General features: G+C 43.0%; 1 protein-coding gene across 3 annotated transcripts in view; it reads left to right on the top strand.

Annotated features, from left to right (window-relative positions):
• LOC130296248 (alanyl-tRNA editing protein Aarsd1-B-like) overlaps nt 1-24,691 on the top strand; it is an 85,619-nt gene extending 60,928 nt beyond the window's left edge. The window contains exons 12-17 of one of the 3 annotated variants that reach the window (XM_056547617.1): nt 2,897-3,027; nt 6,279-6,345; nt 8,028-8,119; nt 10,472-10,526; nt 21,696-21,790; nt 24,116-24,691. In XM_056547617.1, coding sequence (XP_056403592.1) covers nt 2,897-3,027; nt 6,279-6,345; nt 8,028-8,119; nt 10,472-10,526; nt 21,696-21,790; nt 24,116-24,254 — 579 coding nt within the window. In that variant the 3' untranslated portion in view covers nt 24,255-24,691. The remainder of the gene's footprint in view (nt 1-2,896; nt 3,028-6,278; nt 6,346-8,027; nt 8,120-10,471; nt 10,527-21,695; nt 21,791-24,115) is intronic. The other 2 variants (XM_056547613.1, XM_056547612.1) reach the window with 2 other exon arrangements.
• Nucleotides 24,692-26,623: the final 1,932 nt, after the last annotated feature.

The following is a 26,623-nucleotide window of genomic DNA, read 5'->3' as shown; positions in this document are numbered from 1 at the left end:
TCTGGTTTTGCCCATAGGGACCAATCACAGCTTCTAGATCAGTGTTTTGCAAACAGTGTGTGTCTCTCCAGCTGTTGCAAAACTACAACTCCCAGCATGCCCGGACAGCCAAAGGCTTGCAGCTTTTTTTTTTTTTCCTGTCCGATCAGGTTCCTCCTAATAAAATGGATTCTGCTTCAGATCCCCCCCGCGCAGACTTCCGATGCAGATGTGAACATCGCCTTAGGGTACATTCACACTACGGAATTCCCGCGAAACTCGCGGGCGGAATTCCGCGGTGTGAACTTAACATTAGTGTGAACGGGTCTCCGTTCACACTGCGGAATTTCAGCGGCCGACAATTCCGCCGCTGAAACTGTTCCGTGCAAAGAAACATGTTCATTCTTTGCGCGTATTCCGCGAGCACTGCATAGCCATCAATGGTGACGGTTCAGTGCCTCGCGGCCCTAGCGCCGAAGCATTTTTGGCGGCAGCCGCCAGACAGAGTCTCCGCTCGCTGAATTCAGCGAACGGAGATTCTGCAGTGTGAACGCAGCCTTAGGCTGTATTCACACCAGGTTTTTGCAATACATTTCCCGTATCAGGTTTTTGATGAAAAAACTGATTCCTCAAAACTGTATCAAAACGTGTGTACAAACTTTAACCCGTATACGGTTTGAAAAAATGATGTCCGCTTGCATCTGTTTTTTAAGAAAAAAAACATATAGACGTTTGTAACTTTTCACTGCATTATGTATAAAGTTTCACTTGAAATTTTAAGGAAAAAAATTGTGCTAAGTCAAAAACTGTATGGTGCAAACTGGATGGAACCGTACGCACATACAGTTCTGTACGGTTCCCATTGACTCCCATATTTGAAAAAAAAAAACTTATACGGTTTAATACAGTTTTTCACCCGGACCAAAAACCGTGCTAGACTACGGTTTTGGGTAGGGGAAAAAAAAACGACAAAAAACCGTACAAGACGCAAAACGGACACAACCTGATGCATCGTTTGGCATACGGTTTTCAATGGAGAGTCAATGCATACGGTTTTCAATACGGTTTCATACGGTTTTCACATTGAAAGCGTATGCAGGAAATGTATTGCAAAAAACGTGGTGTGAATACAGCCTTACATAGATTGGATACAGATATAGTAAACTTATCATTAGGTCTTAATAATTCCCCCGCGCTGTCTCCCTGGTGGTCCCTGCAGGGTTATTGTGTTTGCTGTGCTGCTGTGAAGACCCTATAACCACGTGACTTCTGCAGCCAATCGCTGGCCTCAGTGCTATACGGCGTTATAAGGCCCAGGCCGATGATTGGCTGCAGCTGTCACATGGTTATCTGGGCACAGTAAGCAAAGCGCATCGGGGACCACCGTAGTGGCACAATAATGACTGTGGACTTAGTCATGGCCGTAAATTTTGGCACCCCTGAAGTTTTTCAAGAAATTGCAATCCTTTTCTGTGAGAAATATTTCATTAACACAAGTTTGGCTATACACATGTTTATTCCCTTTGTGTGTATTGGAACTGAACCAAAAAAGGGAGGAAAAAAGCAAATTGGACATAATGTCACCAAACTCCAAAAATGGTCTGGACAAAATTTTTGGCACCCTTCAAAATTGTGGATAAATAAGATTGTTTCCAGCATGTGATGCTCCTTTAAACTCACCAGGGGCAAGTAACAGGTGTGGACAATATAAAAATCACACCTGAAAGCAGATAAAAAGGAGAGAAGTTCACTTAGTCTTTGCATTGTGTGTCTGTGTGCACACTAAGCATGGACAACAGGAAGAGAAGAAGAGAACTGTCTGAGGACATGAGAACCAAAATGGTGAAAAAATATCAACAATCTCAAGGTTACAAGTCCATCTCCAGAGACCTAGATTTGCCTTTGTCCACAGTGCGAAACATTATCAAGAAGTTTACAACCCATGGCACTGTAGCTAATCTCCCTGTGCATGGATGGAAGTGAAAAAATTGATGAAAGGTGTCAACACAGGATAGTCTGGATGGTGGATAAGCAGCCCCAAACAAGTTCCAAAGATATTCAAGCTGTCCTGCAGGCTCAGGGAGCATCAATGTCAGCGCGAACTATCCGTCCACATTTAAATGAAATGAAACGCTATGGAGGAGACCCAGGAGGACCCCACTATGGAGGAGACCCAGGAGGACCCCACTATGGAGGGGATCCAGGAGGACCCCACTGCTGACACAGAGACATAAAAAAGCAAGACTACATTTTACTAAAATGAACTTGAGTAACCAAAATCCTTCTGGGAAAACATCTTGTGGACAGATGAGACCAAGATAGAGCTTTTTGGTAAAGCCCATCATTCTACTGTTTACCGAAAACGGAATGAGGCCTACAAAGAAAAGAGCACTGTACCTACAGTGACATATGGTGGAGGTCAGTGATGTTTTGGGTTGTTTTGCTGCCTCTGGCACTGGGGGCCTTGAAAGTGTACAAGACATCATGAAATCTGAGGATTACCAATGGACATTGGGTCGCACTGTACAGCCCAGTGTCAGAAAGCTGGGTTTGCATCCGAGATCTTGTGTCTTTCAGCAGGACAATGACCCCGAACATATGTCAAAAAGCCCCCAGAAATGGATAATAGCAGGAAATTTCATGGGTGCCAACATTTACGGCCATGACGGTATAAGGCTAGTTATTGTTCTAGTGCAGTGTTTCCCAACCATGATGCCCCCAGCTGTTGCAAAACTACAAATCTCAGCATGCTCCGGGCATGCTGGGAGTTGTAGTTTTGCAACAGCTGGAGGCACCCTGGTTGGGGAACCCTGTCCTTTTTGACTGACAATCTATGTGTAATTGATAAATAACCATATATACATGTGTAGCAGAAAGTTCATGGTAAATGTTAATATGTCCTCTGTAACTTCTACAGGTGATAAAGATTCTAGGAACGGAAAAAGGAAAAAAGAACAAGACTAATTTAATATTCATTGCAGGAGAGAGAGTACTGAAGTACGCTGCCCGAAGCTACAGCGTGGAGAAGTCTCTGACCGCTCTGCTGAAGTAAGAACTGTGCTGTGTGTGTGCACTGTATGTAATGGCGTATAAGTGTCATATCATATACTGCATACACCTGTCCTCACTGTATATAATAGTGTATAAGTGTCATATCATATACTGTATACACCTGTCCCCACTGTATATAATAGTGTATTAATGTCATATGATATACTGTATACACCTGTCCTCACTGTATATAATAGTGTATTAGTGTCATATCATATACTGCATACACCTGTCCTCACTGTATATAATAGTGTATTAATGTCATATGATATACTGCATACACCTGTCCCCACTGTATATACTAGTGTATAAGTGTCATATCATATACTGCATACACCTGTCCCCACTGTATATAATAGTGTATAAGTGTCATATCATATACTGTATACACCTGTCCTCACTGTATATAATAGTGTATTAGTGTCATATCATATACTGCATAGTCCTGTCCTCACTGTATATAATAGTGTATTAGTGTCATATCATATACTGCATACACCTGTCCCCACTGTATATAATAGTGTATAAGTGTCATATCATATACTGCATACACCTGTCCTCACTGTATATAATAGTGTATTAGTGTCATATCATATACTGTATACACCTGTCCTCACTGTATATAATAGTGTATAAGTGTCATATCATATACTGTATACACCTGTCCCCACTGTATATAATAGTGTATAAGTGTCATATCATATACTGTATACACCTGTCCCCACTGTATATAATAGTGTATTAGTGTCATATCATATACTGTATACACCTGTCCCCACTGTATATAATAGTGTATTAGTGTCATATCATATACTGCATACACCTGTCCCCACTGTATATAATAGTGTATTAGTGTCATATCATATACTGTATACACCTGTCCCCACTGTATATAATAGTGTATTAGTGTCATATCATATACTGCATACACCTGTCCCCACTGTATATAATAGTGTATTAGTGTCATATCATATACTGTATACACCTGTCCTCACTGTATATAATAGTGTATAAGTGTCATATCATATACTGCATACACCTGTCCTCACTGTATATAATAGTGTATAAGTGTCATATCATATACTGCATACACCTGTCCCCACTGTATATAATAGTGTATTAGTGTCATAACATATACTGCATAGACCTGTCCTCACTGTATATAATAGTGTATAAGTGTCATATCATATACTGTATAGACCTGTCCCCACTGTATATAATAGTGTATAAGTGTCATATCATATACTGCATAGACCTGTCCTCACTGTATATAATAGTGTATAAGTGTCATATCATATACTGCATACACCTGTCCCCACTGTATATACTAGTGTATAAGTGTCATATCATATACTGCATACACCTGTCCCCACTGTATATAATAGTGTATAAGTGTCATATCATATACTGCATACACCTGTCCCCACTGTATATAATAGTGTATTAGTGTCATATCATATACTGCATACACCTGTCCCCACTGTATATAATAGTGTCATATCATATACTGTATAGTCCTGTCCTACCCTAATGGTTATAATTTCTGATCTTGGTCTGTAATCGAGGCCCTTTGTGACCCGGACATTGATCGCATTAGAATAGTCCCTCAGTGTTTGATCGTTGGGGCCCGACTTCCGGAATGTCAAAAATCAGTAGCACCATACAGGCTAACATCAGAGGCCTGCAGCTGAGACCTTCATCCCATACATCTACCTGTATGGGCAAGACATTGATCCACAGGGGTTCCCGGGCAAGGCATTGATTCACAGGGGTTTTGCGGTGAGGCCCTGATCAACAGGGGTTCCGGGGCGAGCCACTGCTCCACAGGGATTTCCAAGCCAGCCATTGATTCACAGGGATTCCCCGTCATGGCACTGATATATAGGTGTCCTAAGCAAGGCTCTTATCCACAGTGGTCCTCCTGGGCGAGGCAGTGCTCCACCGGCTCCTCCATGGCGAGGCAGTGCTCCACCGGGTCCTCCTCGGCGAGGCAGTACTTTACAGGGATCCTCCTGGGCGAGGCAGTGCTTTACAGGGGTCCTCTTGGGCAAGGCAGTGCTTTACAGGGGTCTTCCAGGGCGCGGCAGTGCTCCACTGGGGTCCTCCAGGGCGCGGCAGTGCTCAATGGGTCGTCCAGGGCGAGGCAGTGCTCAACAGGGGTCCTCCAGGGCGAGGCAGTGCTCAACGGGTCCTCCAGGGCGAGTCAGTGCTCAACAGGGGTCCTCCTGGGCGAGGCAGTGCTCAACAGGGGTCCTCCTGGGTGAGGCAGTGCTCCACAGGGGTCCTCCTGGGCGAGGCAGTGCTCCACAGGGGTCCTCCTGGGCGAGGCAGTGCTCCACAGGGGTCCTCCTGGGCGAGGCAGTGCTCCACAGGGGTCCTCCTGGGCGAGGCAGTGCTCCACAGGGGTCCTCCTGGGCGAGGCAGTGCTCCACAGGGGTCCTCCTGGGCGAGGCAGTGCTCCACAGGGGTCCTCCTGGGCGAGGCAGTGCTCCACAGGGGTCCTCCTGGGCGAGGCAGTGCTCCACAGGGGTCCTCCTGGGCGAGGCAGTGCTCCACAGGGGTCCTCCTGGGCGAGGCAGTGCTCCACAGGGGTCCTCCTGGGCGAGGCAGTGCTCCACAGGGGTCCTCCTGGGCGAGGCAGTGCTCCACAGGGGTCCTCCTGGGCGAGGCAGTGCTCCACAGGGGTCCTCCTGGGCGAGGCAGTGCTCCACAGGGGTCCTCCTGGGCGAGGCAGTGCTCCACAGGGGTCCTCCTGGGCGGGGCAGTGCTCCACAGGGGTCCTCCTGGGCGGGGCAGTGCTCCACATGGGTCCCTCTGGGCAACGCAGTGCTCCACATGTGTTTCCATTTGAAGCACTGATGCACAGGGTCCTTGGCGGGGCACTAATCCACAGGGCTTTTGGGCAAGGCACTTCTCCACAGGGGTCCTGGGTGAGCCCCTGATCCAAATGGCAGCTGAGAGCCCTGCCTCCTACCAATCAAACATCATATGCACCTACCATCATCAGTTTTCGGAAGAACCCCTCTAAGCCATTGTTTTGACTGTGTGTGACTCTAAAGCTCAGATATATTCTCATATATACATTATTTTACTCTATCTTTTATATTATCTGCCCCCAAGGATTGTCCTCTCCATCTCGCACGACCATATACAATGCGGGCTGATAAAATATCCTTGTGTTAATCTGTTTTCTATTGCATAGATTCTTTGCACTCTTTTTAATATTCGGTCTTCTTTGGGGTTTTCAGGAACGGCCCTGAGGAGCACATTGAAGCTGTGGAGAAACTGCAGAAGTCTGTGAAAAGTCTTCAGAAGGTACAGACATGGGGGGAGGGGACTTCATAGTGAGATAAGTTTTGCATATAAAATTATTCACGCGTCCAAGGGTGTTCTTCCAAGGTGGTAAAACTTCTTTGGGGAAAATTAGGATACAATATAGAATTGTATAGAATTTTTAAGCCGAGTGTCAAGGAGGTGGAGCCGAGCTGTTTAGTTGCCACACCCCCCGCACACCTTCTTGCTCACCCTCATCTCTCAGCCCAACTTTGACTGCTGTACAGGGCTTTGTATGTCAATCAAGGAGGCATGCCAGGATGTGGCACTTGAGCAGCTTGGCTCCGCCTCCTTGACACCTGGCCGAGAAACAAAAAGAGCTCTAGTAAAAACTTATAAAATTGCCTGTGTTCCCTTACTAATGTATGAATGTATTGACATCTGTGCGTTACCATTTCCATTCTCCTCGAGGACAGTGGTCTCCAAACTGTGGCCCTTCAGATGTTGCAAAACTACAATTCCCAGCATGCCCGGACAGCCGTTGGCTGTCCGGGCATGCTGGGATTTGTAGTTTTGCAACATCTGTAGGGCTACAATTTGGAGACCACTATTCTAGGACATGTAGCTACATAGTCATCCTACGCAAAAGCAGCTCTGCGGCGCCACCTTCTAGGGAAGATTTATGGCTTTTTAAATCCCCAGTTATGTTCCGAGGCTTTCTAAGAGAGCACCAGCATTGACTTGAAGGCAGACCTACCTCCAAAAGGCGGTGCTAGAGAGCTGCTTTGCATATAATTCTTCCCAGAATTCTCAGTGGAGCACGAATAGCCTATATGTCACCGCACTTTATATGTGGAGATACATTACACCTTCCGACCTACATAATCTGACATTTTACAGTCAGTACTGGTAGTGAAGACACTTGCTGTATTGACAAGGGGACCATAACACACAGTTTGTTCATACATTTCCAGGAGGAGTAACAGAGGAATTAGGAATTGCACAATGCTGACAGGTCCTCTTTAAAGGGCCAAATGTGTATTTTTTTTTTTTTTTTTTTAGATTTCGCATTTTTTAAATATTTTTGGAAATATTTGTAAAAAAACAAAAAAAATTGTCTGGCTTGTCTGGCTGCTGCAAATTAGACCTCGCCCATCTAGGGGGCTTTGTAGTTTTATTTATTTTTTATTTTATTTATTTTTTTTCCACATTCACCATTTTGTTGGTGTCTGAAGAGTGGTAAAGAACAGACTAGATGTCTCTTGACACAATAACCCTCATAGACCGGAACTATTTAGTCAACCTTATCTATATCACAAGGTCGCCAAATTACTGTATATTATATATTTTTTTAATATTTTTTACACGTGATTATTACCACTAGGGCCCAGTGGTTTTCTCACCCTTTTATTATATTAATGCCAGAGTACTACATAGTGCAATTTATTTTATTTATGCTATTTTATATATTTAATAAAATTGTTAACTGAAGTAAACCTATGATATTTTATTTGAACATCATTACAACTCAACTTCAGCAGCTGATAATTATTGGAAGGATTAAGATTTTTTTTATAGAAGTCATTTACAAATCTGAGCCAGTTGATATATATATAAAAAAAAAGTTTTCCTGGATAACACCTTTAAGCATTTAACTCATTACAGGACATGACTGTGTAAACATTGGACGGTGAGGGTCACATGATGTTTGTGTTTCCTTTCAGAATAATCTGACTTTATTGCGAGATCTCGCAGTCCTTTCAGCCCAGAGCTTTAAAAACAACCCAGACAGGAGCAAACTATTCTCCTTACATAGGTAAGTGAACCCTCACATTTCCAGCTACCAACCAATCTTCACTGACCCTTGCTTTCTTTAAAGTGGTACTCCGCTGCTCAGCGTTTGGAACAAACTGTTCTGAACAATGGAGCCGGCACCGGGAGCTTGTGACGTCGTAGCGCCGCCCCTAATGACGTCACACCCCGCCCCCCAATGCAAGTCTATGGGAGGGGGCCTAACAGCTGTCACGCCCCCTCCCACAGAGTTGAATGGCGGGGGGCATGGCGTCATGAGGGGGCGGGGCTATGACATCACGAGCTCCCAGCGCCGGCTCTAGCGTTAGGAACAGTTTGTTCCAAACGCTGAGCAGCGGAGTACCACTTTAAGGGTATGTTCATACTACGGAGTGTGAACGGAATCTCCGCTCGCAGAATTCCGTGAGCGGAGATTCAGCCTGGCAGTATACAGATAGAGCTGGAGGGGAGGTGTATAACCACTATATATCCTGATCCCATAGAGATAGCAGCAGTATACAGATAGAGCTGGAGGAGAGGTGTATAGCTACTATATATCCTGATCCCATAGAGATATCAGCAGCAGTATACCGATAGAGCTGGAGGGGGAGTTATATAACTACTATATATCCTGGTCCCATAGAGATTGCAGCAGCAGTATACAGATAGAGCTGGAGGAAAACTGTATATTTATACTATATATCCTGAGCTATTAGAAATAGCAGAAGCAGCTGTATACACAGTAGAGGGGTCTGTGAGGAGCTAGAAGGGATCTAATAGGTGAAATATCATCCTGTGGTTAACAGGAAGTCAGCTGACCCAGGACTGACCACTTCCTCTGACACATTAAACACTGTGCGTCAGACTGGTGATTACATGACTCAGTTACAGTAATGAAACGCATGGATGCAGCTATGCTAGAATAAAACAAATGAGGATTAAATCACACATACGGGGGTCCGATGAGCTAAAATGATGGGGGAGGGTCCCCTTACCTGCCCTTGGATCGCAGTGATGCAGCCTGGCTTAGCTGTTTACCTGGAACGCTGAGAAGATTTCTTTATATATTTCTCCAGTTTTGATTCTATTGTTATATTAATGGACCTATTAACTATTGTTTGGAAAGCATCTGGCCCTGTGCCAGCCGCATATGATTAAAGGGGTACTCCGCTGCTCGGCGTTTGGAACAAACTGTTCCGAACGCTGGAGCCGGCGCCGGGAGCTCGTGACGTCATAGCCCCGCCTCCTCAATGCAAGTCATGCATTGAGGGGGGTGTGGCGTGGCTATGACGTCACGAGCTCCCAGCTCCAGCGTTCAGGACAGTTTGTTCCAAATGCTGAGCGGAGTACCCCTTTAAGACCTGTATACTATATTTTTAAATCTATTATTGTTTTCTTTCTCTCCTTTGCCTTAACTTGACTCTGACATTTGTTACTATTAACTGATTAGCTATATGTGTATGTTCACACGCTGCAGATAATTTTGAAAGGTAAAGAAGAACTCCAGCGAAAATTAACTTTATCTCCTATCCACAGAATAGGGGATAAGTAGCTGATCTCCTGAAGGGCCCCAGTGCGCAGTGAGGAGTTTGTGCTGCAGACAGCACACGCTCCATTTATTTCTATGGATCGCCAACAAGACCAAAGTACGGCACTCGGACATCTTCGGCGCGCCTATAGAAATGAATGGGGCACGTGCCGTCTAGTGTTAGACGACACGCGCTCCTCACTGTGAGAGCCGGGGTCCCGGAGATTGCTTGGTGTCCCAGCGGTCAGATCCCCCCACCCCGCAATCAGCTACTCCTTTAATTTCAATAGGGAAGTCAAAATTCCACATCAAATCCACCTAAGATAGTATTAAAGTGGTACTCCACTGGAAAAAAAATTTGTGCCAGAAAGTTAAACAGATTTGTGAATTTCTTCTAGTTAAAAATCTTAATCCTTCCAGTACTTATAAACTGCTGTATGCCCCACAGGTTCTTTTATTTTTTAATTTCTTTTTCTGCCTGACCACAGTGCTCTCTGCTGACACCTCTGTCCATGTCAGGAACTGTCCAGAGCAGGATACGTTTGCTATGGGGATTTGCTCCTACTCTGGACAGTTCCTGACATGGACAGAGGTGTCAGCAGAGAGCACTGTGGTCAGACAGAAAGGAAATTCAAAAAGAAAAGAACTTTCTGTGGAGCATACAGCAGCTGATAAGTACTGGAAGGATTAAGATTTTTTTTAAATAAAAGTAATTTACAAAAAAAAATTAAAAAAAAAAATTCCAGCGGAATACCCCTTTAATGTTATGGCTGATAGGGGTTTAGTTTCATTCCTATGTGATTATAATATATGACTCCCTTCTTATAATTGTTTTTATTTCCCAAACAGAAAAGAAGGCGACAATGAGTTTATGAATATTATCGCAAATGAGATTGGCGCAGAGGTGAGTCATTTCCTTTAATCTAACGTCTATTAGTCCAATTATCGTTTCCCAATCTAAACAGAAGATTAAAGGGGTACTCCGGTGGAAAACATTTTTTTTAAATGAACTGGTGCCAGAAAGTTAAACAGATTTGTAAATGACTTCTATTAAAAAATATTATTTACCCTTCCAGTACTTTTTAGCAGCTGTATGCTACAGAGGAAATTATTTTCTTTTTGAATGTCTTTTTTGTCTTGTCCACAGTGCTCTCTGCTGACACCTGATGTCCGTATCATTAACTGTCCAGAGCAGGAGGAAATCCCCATTGCAAACCTATGCTGCTCTGGACAGTTCCTGACATGGACAGAGGTGTCAGCAGAGAGCACTGTGGACAAGACAAAAAAGAAGTTTAAAAAGAAAAGAATTTCCTCTGTAGCATACAGCTGCTAAAAGGTACTGGAAGGATAAAGTTTTTTTTAATAGAAGTAATTTACTAATCTGTTTAACTCTCTGGCACCAGTTCATCTAAAAAAAATGTTTTCCACCGGAGTACCCCTTTTATTTGATTGATTTAAAGTGTCCCTGTCCTGTTCAGACCCCGACCGATCAGTAGAAGCCGCTGCGGCTTTCTTCTCGCCCCGCTCTGTGTCGGACGGTCCCATAGACTTACATTATGAGTCCACCTTGGTCATGTGACTCAGTGTCGGGTGAGAACGTGCTGAGCGCACACTTCTCCTGATTTGTTCTACTGATCGGTCAAGGTCTGGGACCTCAACCTATCAAATATTTTTAAATATCTTAAATACATTTTTTTCAAATTCACTGGTGCCAGAAAGTTAAACAGATTTGTAAATTACTTCTAATTAAAAATCTTAATCCTTCCAGTACTTATCAGCTGCTGTATGCTCCACAGGAAGTTCTTTTCTTTTTGAATTTCTTTTCGGTCTGACCACAGTGCTCTCTGCTGACACCTGTCAATAGCAGGAGCAAATCCTCATAGCAAACCTATCCTGTCCTGGACAGTTCCTAAAATGGACAGAGGTGTCAGCAGAGAGCACTGTGGTCAGACAGAAAAGAAATTCAAAAAGAAAAGAACTTCCTGTAGAGCATACAGCAGCTGATAAGTTCTGGAAGGATAAAGATTTTTAAATAGAAGTCATTTACAAATATGTTTTAACTTTCTGGCACCAGTTGATTAAAAAAAAATAATAATAATGTTTTCCAACAGAGTACCCCTTTAATCATATTAAATCTTAAATATTTATATATCTCTGTAACAATGTAAAGTAAATTCCTGAACACCGCTTCAAATTCTGCGCATCAAATATGCGCTGGATACTGTAAGTGCGAATACACCCGGTGAATACACGTACAGCTTCACTATGTGAGGGTTCTCTTTAGAGCAGTGTTACCCAACCAGGGTGCCTCCAGCTGTTGCGAAACTACAACTTCCAGCAGGCCCGGACAGCCTTTGGCTGTCCGGGCATGCTGGGAGTTGTAGTTTCACAACAGCTGGAAGCACCCTGGTTGGGTAACACTGCTTTAGAGTATGTTCACACGTACTGTATAAGCTGCAGATTTTAAATTTCCACTGCAGAAACTCTGCGGTGGAATGAACGTTTATTTTATTTATTTTTTTTCGTGGAAATCCACGCAGAACTGGGATTGGTTTCTAAAAATTTCCTTTCACCTTTTAGGTTGATCTCGACAGACTTGTGTTTTTTTTTTTTTTTTAATCCTGATTTGATCAAAAATTAAAAAACGCATACAGCATCTGTCATTATGCAGGTTGACCACCAGTGGGCAGTGTGCACTTAGTATAGAATGCAGTGAAGTTTCTATATTCTTGCGTGGTGTCAAATTGCAAAACAATAGAAATGACCATATGTAGAACGATTTTGGAGGTAGAAGTACAAATTTTGTCTCCTTGTTACCATGACTAAGGGTTAAAGGGGTACTCCGGTAGAAAACATTTTTCTTTTTTAAATCAACTGGTGCCAGAAAGTTAAACAGATTTGTAAATTACTTCTATTAAAAAAAATCTTTACCCTTCCAGTACTTTTTAGCAGCTGTATGCTTCAGAGGAAATTCTTTTCTTTTTGAATTTCTTTTTTTGTCTTGTCCACAGTGCTCTCTGCTGACACCTCTGTCCGTGTCAGGAACTGTCCAGAGCAGCATAGGTTTGCAATGGGGATTTGCTCCTGCTCCGGACAGTTTCTGACTCGGACAGAGGTGTCAGCAGAGAGCACTGTGTGGTCAGATAGAAAGGAGGGTCAAAAAGAAAAGAATTTCCTCTGTAGTATACAGCAGCTGATAAGTACTGGAAGGGTTAAGATTTTTAAATAGAAGTAATTTACAAATCTGTTTAACTTTCTGGCACCAGTTGATTAAAAAAATATTTTCCAGCAGAGTACCCCTTTAAATCAACTGGTGGCACAAAGTTAAACATATTTGTAAATTACTTCTATTAAAAATATTAATCCTTCCTGTACTTATTAGCTGCTGAATACTACAGAGGAAATTCTTTTCTTTTTGGAATGCTCTCTGATGACATCACGACCACAGTTCTCTCTGCTGACATTATAATAATAATAATGCTTTATTTATTGTTGTCCTTAGTGGGATTTGAACCCAAGTCCCCAGCACTGCAAGGCAGCAGTGCTAACCACTGAGCCACCATGCTGCCCTTAGCATACATCTGCTATGCATGGTTGCTAAAATGGACAGAGATGTCAGCAGAGAGCACTGTGTTCGTGATGTCATCAGTGTTCCAAAGAGAAAGGAATTTCCTCTGTAGCATTCAGCAGCTAATAAGTACTGGAAGGGTTAAGATTTTTTAATAGAAGTAATTTACAAATATGTTTAACTTTCTGCCACCAGTTTATTTAAAAGAAAAAAGGTTTTCACCGGAGTACCCCTTTAAGGCTGGGTTCACATCACGTTTTTGCCATACTGTTTTCAATCAGTTTTTCTAAAGAAAACCGTATGGCAAAAAACGTATGGGAAAAAGTAAACCGTATGCGTTTTTTAAACTGTATACTGTTTTTAAAAGTGCATACAGTTCTGTCCGTTTTTATAAAAAAAAAAAAACATAAGTTTTTGAAAATGTTGTCCATTTTTAATGGGAGGGGTGTTGGGTGGGGACTTTAGGATGCAAATGCGCATGTGCAAAGTGAAAACCGTATACACACGTGCGTTTCCCCTTGACGTCCATGTTAACAAAAAAAAAAACGTATGCGGTTGCAGTGCGATTTTTAAACCGGAGACAAAAACGTGGTCAACCACGGTTTTGACTCCGGTTGAAAAACCGTACTGCAACCGCATGTCTTTTTTAACATGGACGTCAATGGGAAACGCACATGTATACGGTTCCATATGGGAAACCATATACGGTTTTCACTTTGCACATGCGCATTTGCATCCTAAAGTCCCCACCCAACACCCCTCCCATTAAAAATGGACAACATTTTCAAAAACGTATGTTTTTTTTTTTTTTTAAATAAAAACGGACAGAACTGTATGCACTTTTAAAAACAGTATACTGTTTAAAAAAGCACACTGTTTACTTTTTCCCATACTGTTCCATCCGTTTTTTTGCCATACGGTTTTCTTTAGAAAAACTGATTGAAAACGTGATGTGAACCCAGCCTAAGGCAGTACTCCAGAGGGGGGAAAAAATGCTTTCAAATCAACTGCTGGCAGATAGTTAAAGGGGTAGTCCAGTGGTGAAAAACTTATCCCCTATCCTAAGGATAGGGGATAAGTTTGAGATCGCAGGGGATCCGACCGCTGGGGCCCCCTGCGATCTCTCTGTACGGGGCCCCGGCTCTCTGGCCAGATAGCGGGTGTCGACCCCCGCACGAAGCGGCGGCCGACACGCCCCCTCAATACATCCCAATGGCAGAGCCAGAGATTGCTGAAGGCAGCGCTTCGGCTCTGCCATAGAGTTGTATTGAGGGGGCGTGTCGGCCGCCGCTTCATGCGGAGGTCGACACGCCCCCTTCCCGCGGGCTGTCGGGGCTCCGTACAGGAGATCGCAGGGGGCCCCAGTGGTCGGACCCCCGCGATCTCTAACTTATCCCCTATCCTTAGGATAGGGGATAAGTTGTTCACCACTGGGTCACCACTGGACTACTCCTTTTAAACAGATTTGTAAATTACTTCTATATAAAAATCTTAACCCTTCCAGTACTTATCAGCTGCTGTATGCTCCACAGGAAGTTCTTTTCTTTTTTAATTTCTTTCCAGTCTGACCACAGTGCTCTCTGCTGACACCTCTGTCCAAGAGGTTTGCTATATGGACAGTTCCTGACACGGACAGAGGTGTCAGCAGAGAGCACTGTGGTCAGACTGGAAAGAACTACACAACTTCCTGTGGAGCAGATTACAAATCTGTTTAACTTTCTGCCACCAGATGATTTAAAAAAAATATTAAAAAAGCACCAGTTTTCCACCAACATACCCCTTTTAGGGTGCGTTCACACGCTTTTTGGTTTTGCGGGTTTTCCGCTGCGTATTTGAAAGTGGGCGGGCTCCTCTCGGATGTCCACAGCAGATTTTCCGCAGCGGAATTTACGCTGCTGAAAATCCGCCGCAGTCCCTACTGACTTCAATGGGGCTTGTGGTGGATTTTCCGCAGCGTAAATTCCTACGTGGAAAATCTGCTATGGACAGCCGAGAAGAGCCCGCCCCTTTCAAATACGCAGCGGAAAACCCGCAAAAACAAAGAGCGTGTGAACGCACCCTAAATCTTGAAAACGGTCAGGATCAAAGCATAGCTCCACATTTGATAGTAGTGGCGGCTGGCTGACCATGTGTGACAGCCGGCCCCCGCCACGGATCACACCTGCAGCTATCCTGAGCCAGTCTGGGACGACATCCCTCAGGAGACCATCCACCACAGACTGTCCAGGAGTTGGCGGATGCTTTAGTCCAGGTCTGGGAGGACATCCCTCAGGAGACCATCCTCCACCTCATCAGGATCATGCCCAGGCGTTGTAGGGAGGTCATACGGGCACGTGGAGGCCACACACACTACTGAGCCTCATTGGGACTTGTATTAAGGACATTACATAAAGTTGGATCAGCCTGTAGTGGGGTTTTCCACTGTGATTTTGAGTGTGACTCCATATCCAGACCTCCAGGGGTTAATACATTTGATTTCCATTGATAATTTTTGTGGTGATTTTGTTGTCAGCGCATTCAACTATGTAAAGACGAAAGTATTTCATACGATTAGTTCATTCAGATCTAGGATGTGTTATCTTAGTGTTCCCTTTAGTTTTTTGAGCAGTGTATATATATATATGTATATGTCATGGCTGTAAATGTTGGCGCCCCTGACATTTTTTCTAGAAAATGAAGTATTTCTCACAGGAAAGGATTGCAGTAACACATGTTTTGCTATATACACACGTTTATTCCCTTTGTCTGTATTGGAACTAAACCAAAAAAAGGGAGGAAAAAAATCAAATTGGACAAAATGTCACCAAACTCCAAAAATGGGCTGGACAAAATTATTGGCACCTTTCAAAATTGTGGAAAAATAAGATTGATGCTCCATTAACCCCTTAAGGACCAATACAAATAAACCTGTACGCCCCTGAAAGACCAGGCCGTTTTTTTTCAAATCGGGGATGTGTGTCTTTATTAGAGAATAACTCTGGTAACGTTTTGCCAATCACTATAATTCTGACATTGTTTTTTTGTCACAAGTCGTCCTTCATGTACATAGTAAAAGTAACCGATATAATTTGTAGTTTTTTTTTTACAATGCAAAAAATCATGAAATTTAAAAAAAAATTAAGATTTTTTGCTATTTTAACACTAATAGGTTGCATATATTTATACTTACTGACCAAATAGTTTATGAAACTTATACTTTCTGATGTCTACTTTATTTTGATGTCATTTTTTTGTTTTTAATTAACATTTTAAATTAGTTAGAAGCCTAACAATTTAACTTGAAATTTTGAAAATTTTAAAAGTACATCTTTTTTTGTGTGCTATGCAAGGTTTGCAGAAATTAAAAGGTAGTAGAACATAGGAACACCCCCCCCCCCCCAAATGACCCCGTTTTAAAAACTAGACCCCTCAAGGTATTCGCTAGGGGGTACAGTGAGTATTTTAACACCATAGTTTTTTGGCAGGAATTATTACAAAGTCAGTGTAAAAAATTTGAAATTTGCAATTTTTCACAAATGCATCATTTGGGGGGCATATTTTTTGTACATCACTTCTGATATTGAAAGAAATGCACCCAATATTTTATTTAGCTGCTTGTCCCATGTTCGGAAATACCCCCGCTTTGGCCATATATGGTTCCTTGGCCGCGTGGTAGGACTCAGAAGGAGAGGAGCGCCATTTGGCTTTCAGGGCAGAACAGTACCCCCACCCCCACAAGTGACCCCATTTATATACCGCACCCCTACAAGTTATTGGCTGGACCAGGGACCTCTCTGATTGGTCCTTGGTCGGTTGGCAGTATAACGCGTCTGTATGTGACAGTTAAGGCTCCTGATGGATATATCCGCCATGTTGTGGGAATAAGCACCCGCTCATGGCGAATATATCAATCACTGCTGCGGCTGGGTAGCTCAGTGTGTCCGCTCATGACTGCTGGCGGGAACTTTACACACAGTCACACGGCCACACACAGCACCCTACGATCGCAATGCGGGGTGCTGCAGAGGAGACAGAGGGAGCCCCCTCCCTCTGTCATAACACTTACAGCCCGCGGTCACTTCCGACCGCGGCTGTATGGGTTAAAACTGCCGGGACCGAAGTTTACTTCGGTCCCGGCAGTGCAGCAGGGTCCCGGCTGTGTGATACAGCCGAGTCCCTGCCGCAATCTCGTGGGTGCGCTGGGCAGCACCCACGAGAATAATGGACGAGTATAGACGTCCAGGTGCTGGAACGCCCGCCAACCTGGACGTCTATACTCGTCCATGGTCGTTATCGGGTTAAACTCACCTGGGTCAAATAACCGGTTTGGGCAACATAAAAATTACACCTGAAAGCAGATAAAAAGGAGAGAAGTTCACTTAGTCTTTGCATTGTGTGTCTGTGTGTGCCACACTAAGCATGGACAACAGAAAGAGGAGAAGAAGAGAACTGTCTTGGGAACCAAAATTGAGATCTAGATTAGCCTTTGTCCGCAGTGCGCAACATTATCAATTAGTTTGCAACCCATAGCACTGTAGCTAATCTCCCTAGGTGTGGACGGAAGAGAAAAATTGATGGAAGGTGTCAACGCAGGATAGTCTGGATGGTGGATAAGCAGCCTCAAACAAGTTCCAAAGATATTCACGCTGTCCTGCAGGGTCAGGGAGCATCAGTGTCAGTGCGAACTATCCGTCGACATTTAAATGAAATGAAACGCTATGGAGGAGACCCAGGAGGACCCCACTATGGAGGAGACCCAGGAGGACCCCACTATGGAGGAGACCCAGGAGGACCCCACTATGGAGGAGACCCAGGAGGACCCCAGGGAAAATGTCTTGTGGACAGATGAGACAAAGATAGAGCTTTTTGGTAAAGCCCATCATTCTACTGTTTACTGAAAACGGAATGAGGCCTACAAAGAAAAGAACACAGTACCTACAGTGACATATGGTGGAGGGTCAGTGATGTTTTGGGTTGTTTTGCTGCCTCTGGCACTTGGGGCTTTGAATGTGTACAAGACATCATGAAATCTGAGGATTACCAAGGGATTTTGGGTCGCACTGTACAGCCCAGTGTCAGAAAGCTGGGTTTGTGTCCGAGATCTTGGGTCTTCCAGCAGAACAATGACCCCAAACATACGTCAAAAAGCCCCCAGAAATGGATGACAACAAAGCACTGGAGAGTTCTGAAGTGGCAGCAATGAGTCCAGATCTAAATCCCATTGATCACCTGTGGAGAGATCTTATAATTACTGTTGGGAAAAGGCGCCTTCCAATAAGAGACCGGGAGCAGTTTGTAAAGGAAGAGTGGTCCAACATTCCGGCTGAGAGGTGTAAGAAGCTTATCGATGGTTATAGGAAGAGTGGTCCAACATTCCGGCTGAGAGGTGTAAGAAGCTTATTGATGGTTATAGGAAGACACTGATTTCAGTTATTTTTCCCAAAGGGTGTGCAACCAAATATTAAGTTAGGGGTGCCAATAATTTTGTCCAGACCATTTTTGGAGTTTGGTGACATTATGTCCATTTTGCTTTTTTTCCTCCCTTTTTTGGTTTAGTTCCAATACAGACAAAGGGAATAAACCTGTGTATAGCAAAACATGTGTTACTGCAATCCTTTCCTGTGAGAAATACTTCATTTTCTCCAAAAATTTCAGGGATGCCAACATTTACGGCCATGACTGTGTGTGTGTGTGTATGTATATATATATATATATATATATATATATATATATATATATATATATATATATATATATATATATATATATATATATATAATATATATGTGTGTGTGTGTATAATGCTATATATGTGTACTTTATAAGCCATAGTCTAGGTCCACAGTTAGCCTCAGTATAGGGAAGGGGGATGTGGTGGGTTAATCTAAGTTCTCACATGTCCCATAGTGACTCCCATCATTGACAGCCGTAGTGTTCTGTGTATCTGCACGGATATTTCCAGACTTACTGAGCTTTTTACACAATTTCTTTCTTCTTGCTTTCATTCAGCTACATTATACTGTTTCTAGAAAAGTTGAAAACAACCATTAATTATTATTTTATTAATTTATTTTATTTATTATTATTAATTATTATTATTGCCTAAATCATGCACACTTACCATCACTTGTCCTACAATGCCATTCCAGTACAGCTGAGTCCATGTGTTTCATTAATGTAATTGGGTCATGTGATCACCAGCCTGACCCACAGAAAATGTTTCAGAATTAGCAGTGGTCAGTCCTGGGTCAACTGACTTTCTGTGAACTACAGGATGACATTAAGACCTACCAGATCCCTCTGGCTAGCTCCCAGACCACTCCCCCCCCCATCTGTATACTGCTGATACTTTCTCTCTATAGAATAAGGATATATAGTAGGTATATACCTCCCCTCCAGCTCTATCTGTATACTGCTGCTATCTCTATGGGATCAGGATATACTGTATAGTTGTTATACACCTCTCCTCCAGCTCTATCTGTATACTTCTGCTATCTCTATGGGATCAGGATATGCTGTATACAGTGGGGATCAATAGTTTGGGCACCCCAGGTAAAATTTGTATTAATGTGCAAAAAGAAGCCAAGGAGAGATGGAAAAATCTCCAAATGGCATCAAATTACAGATTAGACATTCTTATAATATGTCAACAAAAGTTATATTTTATTTCCATCATTTACACTTTCAAAATAACAGAAAACCAAAAAAATGGCATCTGCAAAAGTTTGGGCCCCCTGCAGAGTTAATATCTTGTACTGCCCCCTTGGGCAAGTATCACAGCTTGTAAACACTTTTTGTAGCCAGCCAAGAGTCTTTCAATTCTTGTTTGAGGTATCTTTACCCATTCTTCCTTACAAAAGTCTTCCAGTTCTTTGGGCTGTCTGTCACGCACTGCTCTTTTAAGGTCTATCCATAGATTTTCAATTATGTTGAGGTCAGGAGAATGTGAAGGCCATGGTAAAACCTTCAGTTTATGCCTCTTGATGTAATCCCCTGTGGATTTCAAGGTGTGTTTAGGATCATTATCCATTTGTAGAAGCCCTCCTCTCTTTAACTTCAGCTTTTTCGCAGATGGCATCAAGTTAGCATCCAGAATTTGCTAACATTTTATTGAATCCTTTTTCCTTCTACTCGTGAGATGTTCCCTGTGCCACTGGCTGCAATACAACCCCAAAGCATGATTGATCCACCCCCATGCTTAACAGTTGGACAGAGGTTCTTTTCATTAAATTCTGTTCCCCTTCTTCTCCAAACGTACCTTTGCTCATTTCGGCCAAAAAGTTAAATTTTAACCTCATCGGTCCGCAGAACTTGTTTCCAAAATGCATCAGGCTTGTCTATATGTTCATTTGCAAAGTTCAAACGCTGATTTTTGTGGTGAGGACGTAGAAGAGGTTTTCTTCTGATGACTCTTCCATGAAGACCATATTTGTACAAGTATCTCTTTATAGTGGAATAGTGTACCACAACTCCTGTGTCTGCCAGATCTTTCTGGAGGGATTGTGCAGTCAAACGTGGGTTTTGAATAGTTTTTCTCACAATCCTGCGAGCTGTTCTTTGTGATATTTTTCTTGGTCTTCCAGATCTTGCTTTAACTTCCACTGTTCCTGATGATTGCCATTTCTTAATTACATTCTGAACAGAGGATATTGACATCTGAAAACGTTTTGCTATCTTCTTATAGCCTTCTCCAGCTTTGTGAGCGTCAACTATTTTCAGTTTCAGATTTCTAGACAACTGCTTAGAAGAACCCATGGTGCTGATTGTTGGGGCAAGGTCAGATGAGTCTGGGCATTTAAAACCTTTGAGATTGACATCACGTGGTCTTCCCAGATGATGATTGAGAACAATCCATGACACTGGCAGGTCTCAGCTTTGCAAAGGGGGCAGTGCATGCTATAAATTCTGCAGGGTGCCCAAACTTTTGCAGACGCCATTTTTTTGTTTTCTGTTATTTTGAAAGTGTAAATGATGGAAATAAAATCTAACTTTTGTTGACATATTATAGGAATATCTAATCTGTAATTTGATGCCTTTTGGAGATTTTTCCATCTTTCCTTGGCTTCTTTATGCACATTAATACAAATGTTTACCTGGGGTGCCCAAACTTTTGATCCCTACTGTAGTTGTTATGCACCTCTCCTCCAGCTCTATCTGTATACTGCTGCCGCCATCTCTGTGGAGTCAGGATATATAGTAGGTAGACACCTCTCCTCTAGGGCTATCTGTATACTGCTGCTATCTCTATAGGATCAGGATATATTGAGCTTGGTAAGAGGTATATAACTACTATTCCCATAGAGATAGCAACAGCAGTATACAGATAGAGCTGGAGAGGAGGTGTGTGTATATACTCTATATCCTGATCCCAGGAATACAAGGACTTGTGCAATTGTCCGGTATCAGGAGCGATACCATTATCGGTATTGGGAGATCCTTACTGTGGATAAGGGTATAAGTAGTTTTTCTCTGGAAAATCCCTTTAAATTTCTGATCTCCAATCCTATATATTTATATATATTACAGGACACCGTTGTCTTCTTAACCGTTGGAGATGAAAAGACTTGCGGGTTATTCCTCCTCTCTGGTCCTCCTGAAATCATTGACCAAGTAGGACCAAGGTACGTCTGTCTTCATGGTGTGTGGAGTCACAATGGTTTATACTGGGACCGGAGGTTCTGGTACTTGTTGTTCTCCTACTTTACACCCTTTTGTTGAGTGTGTATTTATTAATTTTTTTTACATTTTTATTACTACCCTGTAATTTCACTTTTATCTTGTGCCAAGTGCAAACTGAGATCACCCAGAAAATTGTGAGAATTTATGGTCCCCGACGATAATCTGTCTTCTGTGGGATAAATGGAATATAAAGTGTTTTATTGCACTAAAATCCTGTCTTTTCACCTCTTTATAACCTCCTCAGCCTTGATATCAGCGTCCTGCTTGTTGTGTAACTGGGCCCCTGGTGGTAGTCGTCTCTGGTCGGATGGGTCACAACGACGCCATAATGTAAATTTTTATGGCTCATACGTGTGTCCTTTTACTCAGAAAGTTATACAGATTTGTGAATTACTTCTATTAAAAAATCTTAATTCTTCCAGTACTTATCAGCTGCTGTATGCTCCACAGGAAGTTGTGTAGTTCTTTCCAGTCTGACCACAGTGCTCTCTGCTGACACCTCTGTCCATGTCTGGGACTGTCTAGAGCAGAAGCAAATCCCCATAGCAAACCTCTACTGCTCTGGACGGTTCCTGACACGGACCGAGGTGTCAGCAGAGAGCACTGTGGTCAGACAGAAAAGAATTTCCTCTGTAGTATTCAGCAGCTAATAAGTACTGGAAGGATTAAGATTTTTTAATAGAAGTAATTTACAAATCTGTTTAACCTTCTGGCACCAGTTGATTTAAAAAAAAAAAAATTAAATAAAATGTTTTCCACCGGAGTACCCCTTTTAAAGGGGTACTGAAAACATCTTGTCCCCTAGCCAAAGGATAGTGGATAAGATGTTAGATTGCGGGGGTCGACCCCCACGATCTCCTCTGCGGCACCCTTGTCATTCGTTGCACGGAGTAAACTCCCCTCCATGCCCAATGACTGGTGATGCCAGTTGCCACGCCCCCTCCCATAGACATGAATGGAGGGGGCGTGGTGTGACGTCACGAACGTGGAAGCTCCAAGCTTCCGTGTTCCGGATGCTGCCGCTGCCACCAGTCTGGAGATTGCGAAGGTCCCCAGCGGTTGGACCCCCGTGATCAGACATCTCTTCCCCTATCCTTTACATAGGGGATAAGATGTTTTCAGTGGAGTACCCCTTTAAATCTAGTGACCAGAGAAGGAGAGAATGGAGATGTAATGGTGTTCACCTGCCTACTGTGGGGTCTGGGGATAAGCAAGGGCTTAAAGGGGTTCTCCCCTGGAAAACTTTATTGTTTTTTTTTTAAATCAACTGGTGCCAGAAAGTTAAACGGATTTGTAAATTACTTCTATTTAAAAAAATCTTAATCCTTCCAGTACTAATCAGCTTCTATTTGCTTCACAGGAAGTTCTCTTCTCTTTGAATTTCCTTTCTGTCTGACCACTGTGCTCTCTGTTGACACCTCTGTCCATTTTAGGAACTGTCCAGAGCAGGAGAGGTTTGCTATGAGGATTTTCTCCTATTCTGGACAGTTCCTAAAATGAACAGAGGTGTCAGCAGAGAGCACTGTGGTCAGGTAGAAAGGAAATTAAAAAAGAAAAGAACTTCCTGTGGAGCAAATAGAAGCTGATAAATACAAATAGAAGCTGAAGAAGGATTAATATTTTTAAATAAAAGTAATTTACAAATCTGTTTAACTTTCAGGCACCAGTTGATTTAAAAATAAATGTTTTCCAGGGGAGTACCCCTTTAATGGGATGATACAATAACTTAAAGGGGTACTCCCGTGGAAAACGTATTATTTTTTTTAAATCAACTGGTGCCAGAAAGTTAAACAGATTTGTAAATAACTTCTATTAAAAAAATCTTAATCCTTCCAGTACTTTTTAGCGGCTGTATACTAAAGAGAAATCCAAAAAAGAAATGCATTTCCTCTGATGTCATGACCACAGTGCTCTCTGCTGACCTCTGCTGTCCATTTTAGGAACTGTCCAGAGCAGCATATGTTTGTTATGGGGATTTTTTCCTGCTCTGGACAGTTCCTAAAATGGACAGCAGAGGTCAGCAGAGAGCACTGTGGTCATGACATCAGAGGAAATGCATTTCTTTTTTTTGGATTTCTCTTTAGTATACAGCCCCTAAAAAGTACTGGTAGGATTAAGATTTTTTTAATAGAAGTGATTTACAAATCTGTTTAACTTTCTAAAACTAGTTGATTTAAAAAAAAAAAAATGTTTTCCATGGGAGTACCCCTTTAATATTATTATTATTTTTTTTTTTTAATATATATATATTTTTGATATCATTGCAGAGCTGCTAATATTTTGGATGGCAAAGGAGCCGGAAAGAAGGGTCGATTTCAAGGCAAAGCCAACAAAATGAGCCAGAGAGGAGAGGTGGAGCGTCTGCTCCGGGAAGTCCTAAATGGATCAGCACTGAAAGAGGAATGAAGAAGGTGCCGCACCGTCCTGTACAGACCTTGGTCACCACTAGGAGGCGCCGATGATCCAGGCAGAGTACCGTCCCTTAGTCACATGCACACGTTATGTCTTTGCCCCTATGAATATTTATCAGTCTGAATAGACCGGATTGTCGTCCGTTGCCGCTTCAAGGACCGGAATAAAATCCAAATGTTTGGGAAAATCCGTCCAATGCCGAGCTGTGTATACTGACATCTATATACAAAGTGTACAAAGTATACAAAGTATACAAAGCAACACAACAACCCCTGTCTTTTATACAGGGGCCACACGTAGGCTCTTGTCTTGTGACAGTCTGTATGAATGGAGGTGTGTGTGACGGTACACATTACAAAGCTGTGACTGGGACAGTCGCGCAATTTCCACCTGTGATGACGTTTCTCTAGCGCCGAGAACTAACCGTACGTGGAAAAGTTGTGTGATGAGACAAAGGCTAAATTATAAAATATAGGTTAACGTGTATCTGCCTCTTTAAAAAAAAAATTTGACATGTCTCTAGGACTTTGTTTCCCAGCCAGAGTGCCTCCAGCTGTTGCAAAACTACAACTCCCAGCATGCCCGGACAGCCGTTGGCTGTCCGGGCATGCTGGGTGTTGTAATTTTGCAACAGCTGGAGGCACCCCTGGTTAGTAAACACCGACCTATACTATATACTACTATATAGCCCAACATGCTGGGATTTGTAGTTTTCCTTTGGGGCAGCTGCTGAGCCACAGGCTGTATCAGGGAATGCTGGGAGTTGCAATTTTGCAACAGCTGGAGGCACGATGGTTGGAGAACAAAGTCCTAGAGACATGTCAAAAGTTTTTTTTTTTTCTAAGAGGCAGATACACGTTAACCTATATTTTATAATTTAGCCTTTGACTCTTTGTCAAGGATGGCTGCTGGTTAGGCCTTAACATGTGCATGACTGCTGCTGTATACTGCTGAGTGTCGACACAAGAAATATACACCAGACAAAAAGTTGGTATTAAGCTCTTTCTCAGCAAGAAACTCAGAAGCTGTTTCCAAGTGTTATCAGAGAGTTCCCAGAGAGAGAGAGAGAGAGAGTTCAGTCTATTACACGGAAGTGCATTAGTTTTTACATTTGACAAAAAGGGGAGGTTAGTTATCGCGTCAAAATCATCATGTTATATTTTGATTTGGTTATTTGAGTTTTGTGTCTGTAATATATTAGCATATTTTAGCATCCATTTCTTTCTTGGCCAAAGTTCATTTATGCGGTCCCCTCAGTCTTCTACCTGAAAATTCCAGATTTCTTTGTCCTTCTATTAGGGATCGACCGATATTGATTTTTTTAGAGCCGACACCGATAACCTGTGAACTTTCTGGCCGATAACTTATACCGATATTCTCCCCTTGTAGACAGCAGGCCCCATCCCCTTGTAGACAGCAGTTCCCCCCCCCCCCCCTTATAGACAGCAGGCCCCACCCCCTTATAGACAGCAGGCCCCCCCCCTTATAGACAGCAGGCCCCCCCTTCTTATAGACAGCCGTCCCCCTCCTCCTCCTCTTTTAGACAGCTCACCTGCGGCTGTCCTTGGGTGTTGCCGCTCCGCTGTCCCCTTTTCCTGATCGCATCATGGCATCCTATGGAGGAGCATGTGACAAACACGTCACTCTGCTTCCTCCGTAGCGTTACGCTGGGCGCAGGGGAGGAGGAGTGACGTGTGTGTCACATGCTCCTCTATACGATGCCATGATGCGATCGGGAGAACGGGACAGCGGAGCAGGGCCGCACAGCATCAGGTATCGGGGGCGCACCTTATCGGCAAAGTTAGATGCCGATACTGATAACTTAAAAAATCGTGAATATCGGCCAATCCGATAATCGGTCGATCCCTTCCTTCTATACAGTCTATATCTTCTTCAAATATGTTGTCTTCTGACGTCTCCTCTTGGTCCTTCTGGCGTCATCCCAAGGTCTTCATCTTAGTTACGGGCAAATAGCAAACTGATATATGGGTTATAAGGAAAATAATGTTTTTCTGCAGCATTTTAGCATATGTGTCTATTTCTCAATAAATATATGGAATATATATCGATTAGTAATCAAAATGATAAGGGTCATCCGTATCATCATCACCACACAACTTTTCCACGTACGATATGTTCCCTGCGCCCGGACAGCCATCGGCAGCCGTCACGCCCCCTTCCACAGACATGAATGGAAGGTGCATGGTGTCATTTCATGACCACAGTCGCCCCAACCCAGTGTTCTGAACATAATGTCCAGAAATCCAGGTGTCGGGCACGGATAATGCGGGGGATCCCAGCGGCCGGACCCCTGTGATCAGACAACTTATCCCCTATACTTTGGATAGGGGATAAGAAGTCTT

Source organism: Hyla sarda, chromosome 12, assembly GCF_029499605.1.
Source record: "Hyla sarda isolate aHylSar1 chromosome 12, aHylSar1.hap1, whole genome shotgun sequence".
Lineage (NCBI taxonomy): Eukaryota > Metazoa > Chordata > Amphibia > Anura > Hylidae > Hyla > Hyla sarda.
Note: the sequence above shows the minus strand (reverse complement) of the source record. Positions and strands in the feature narration are given on the sequence as shown.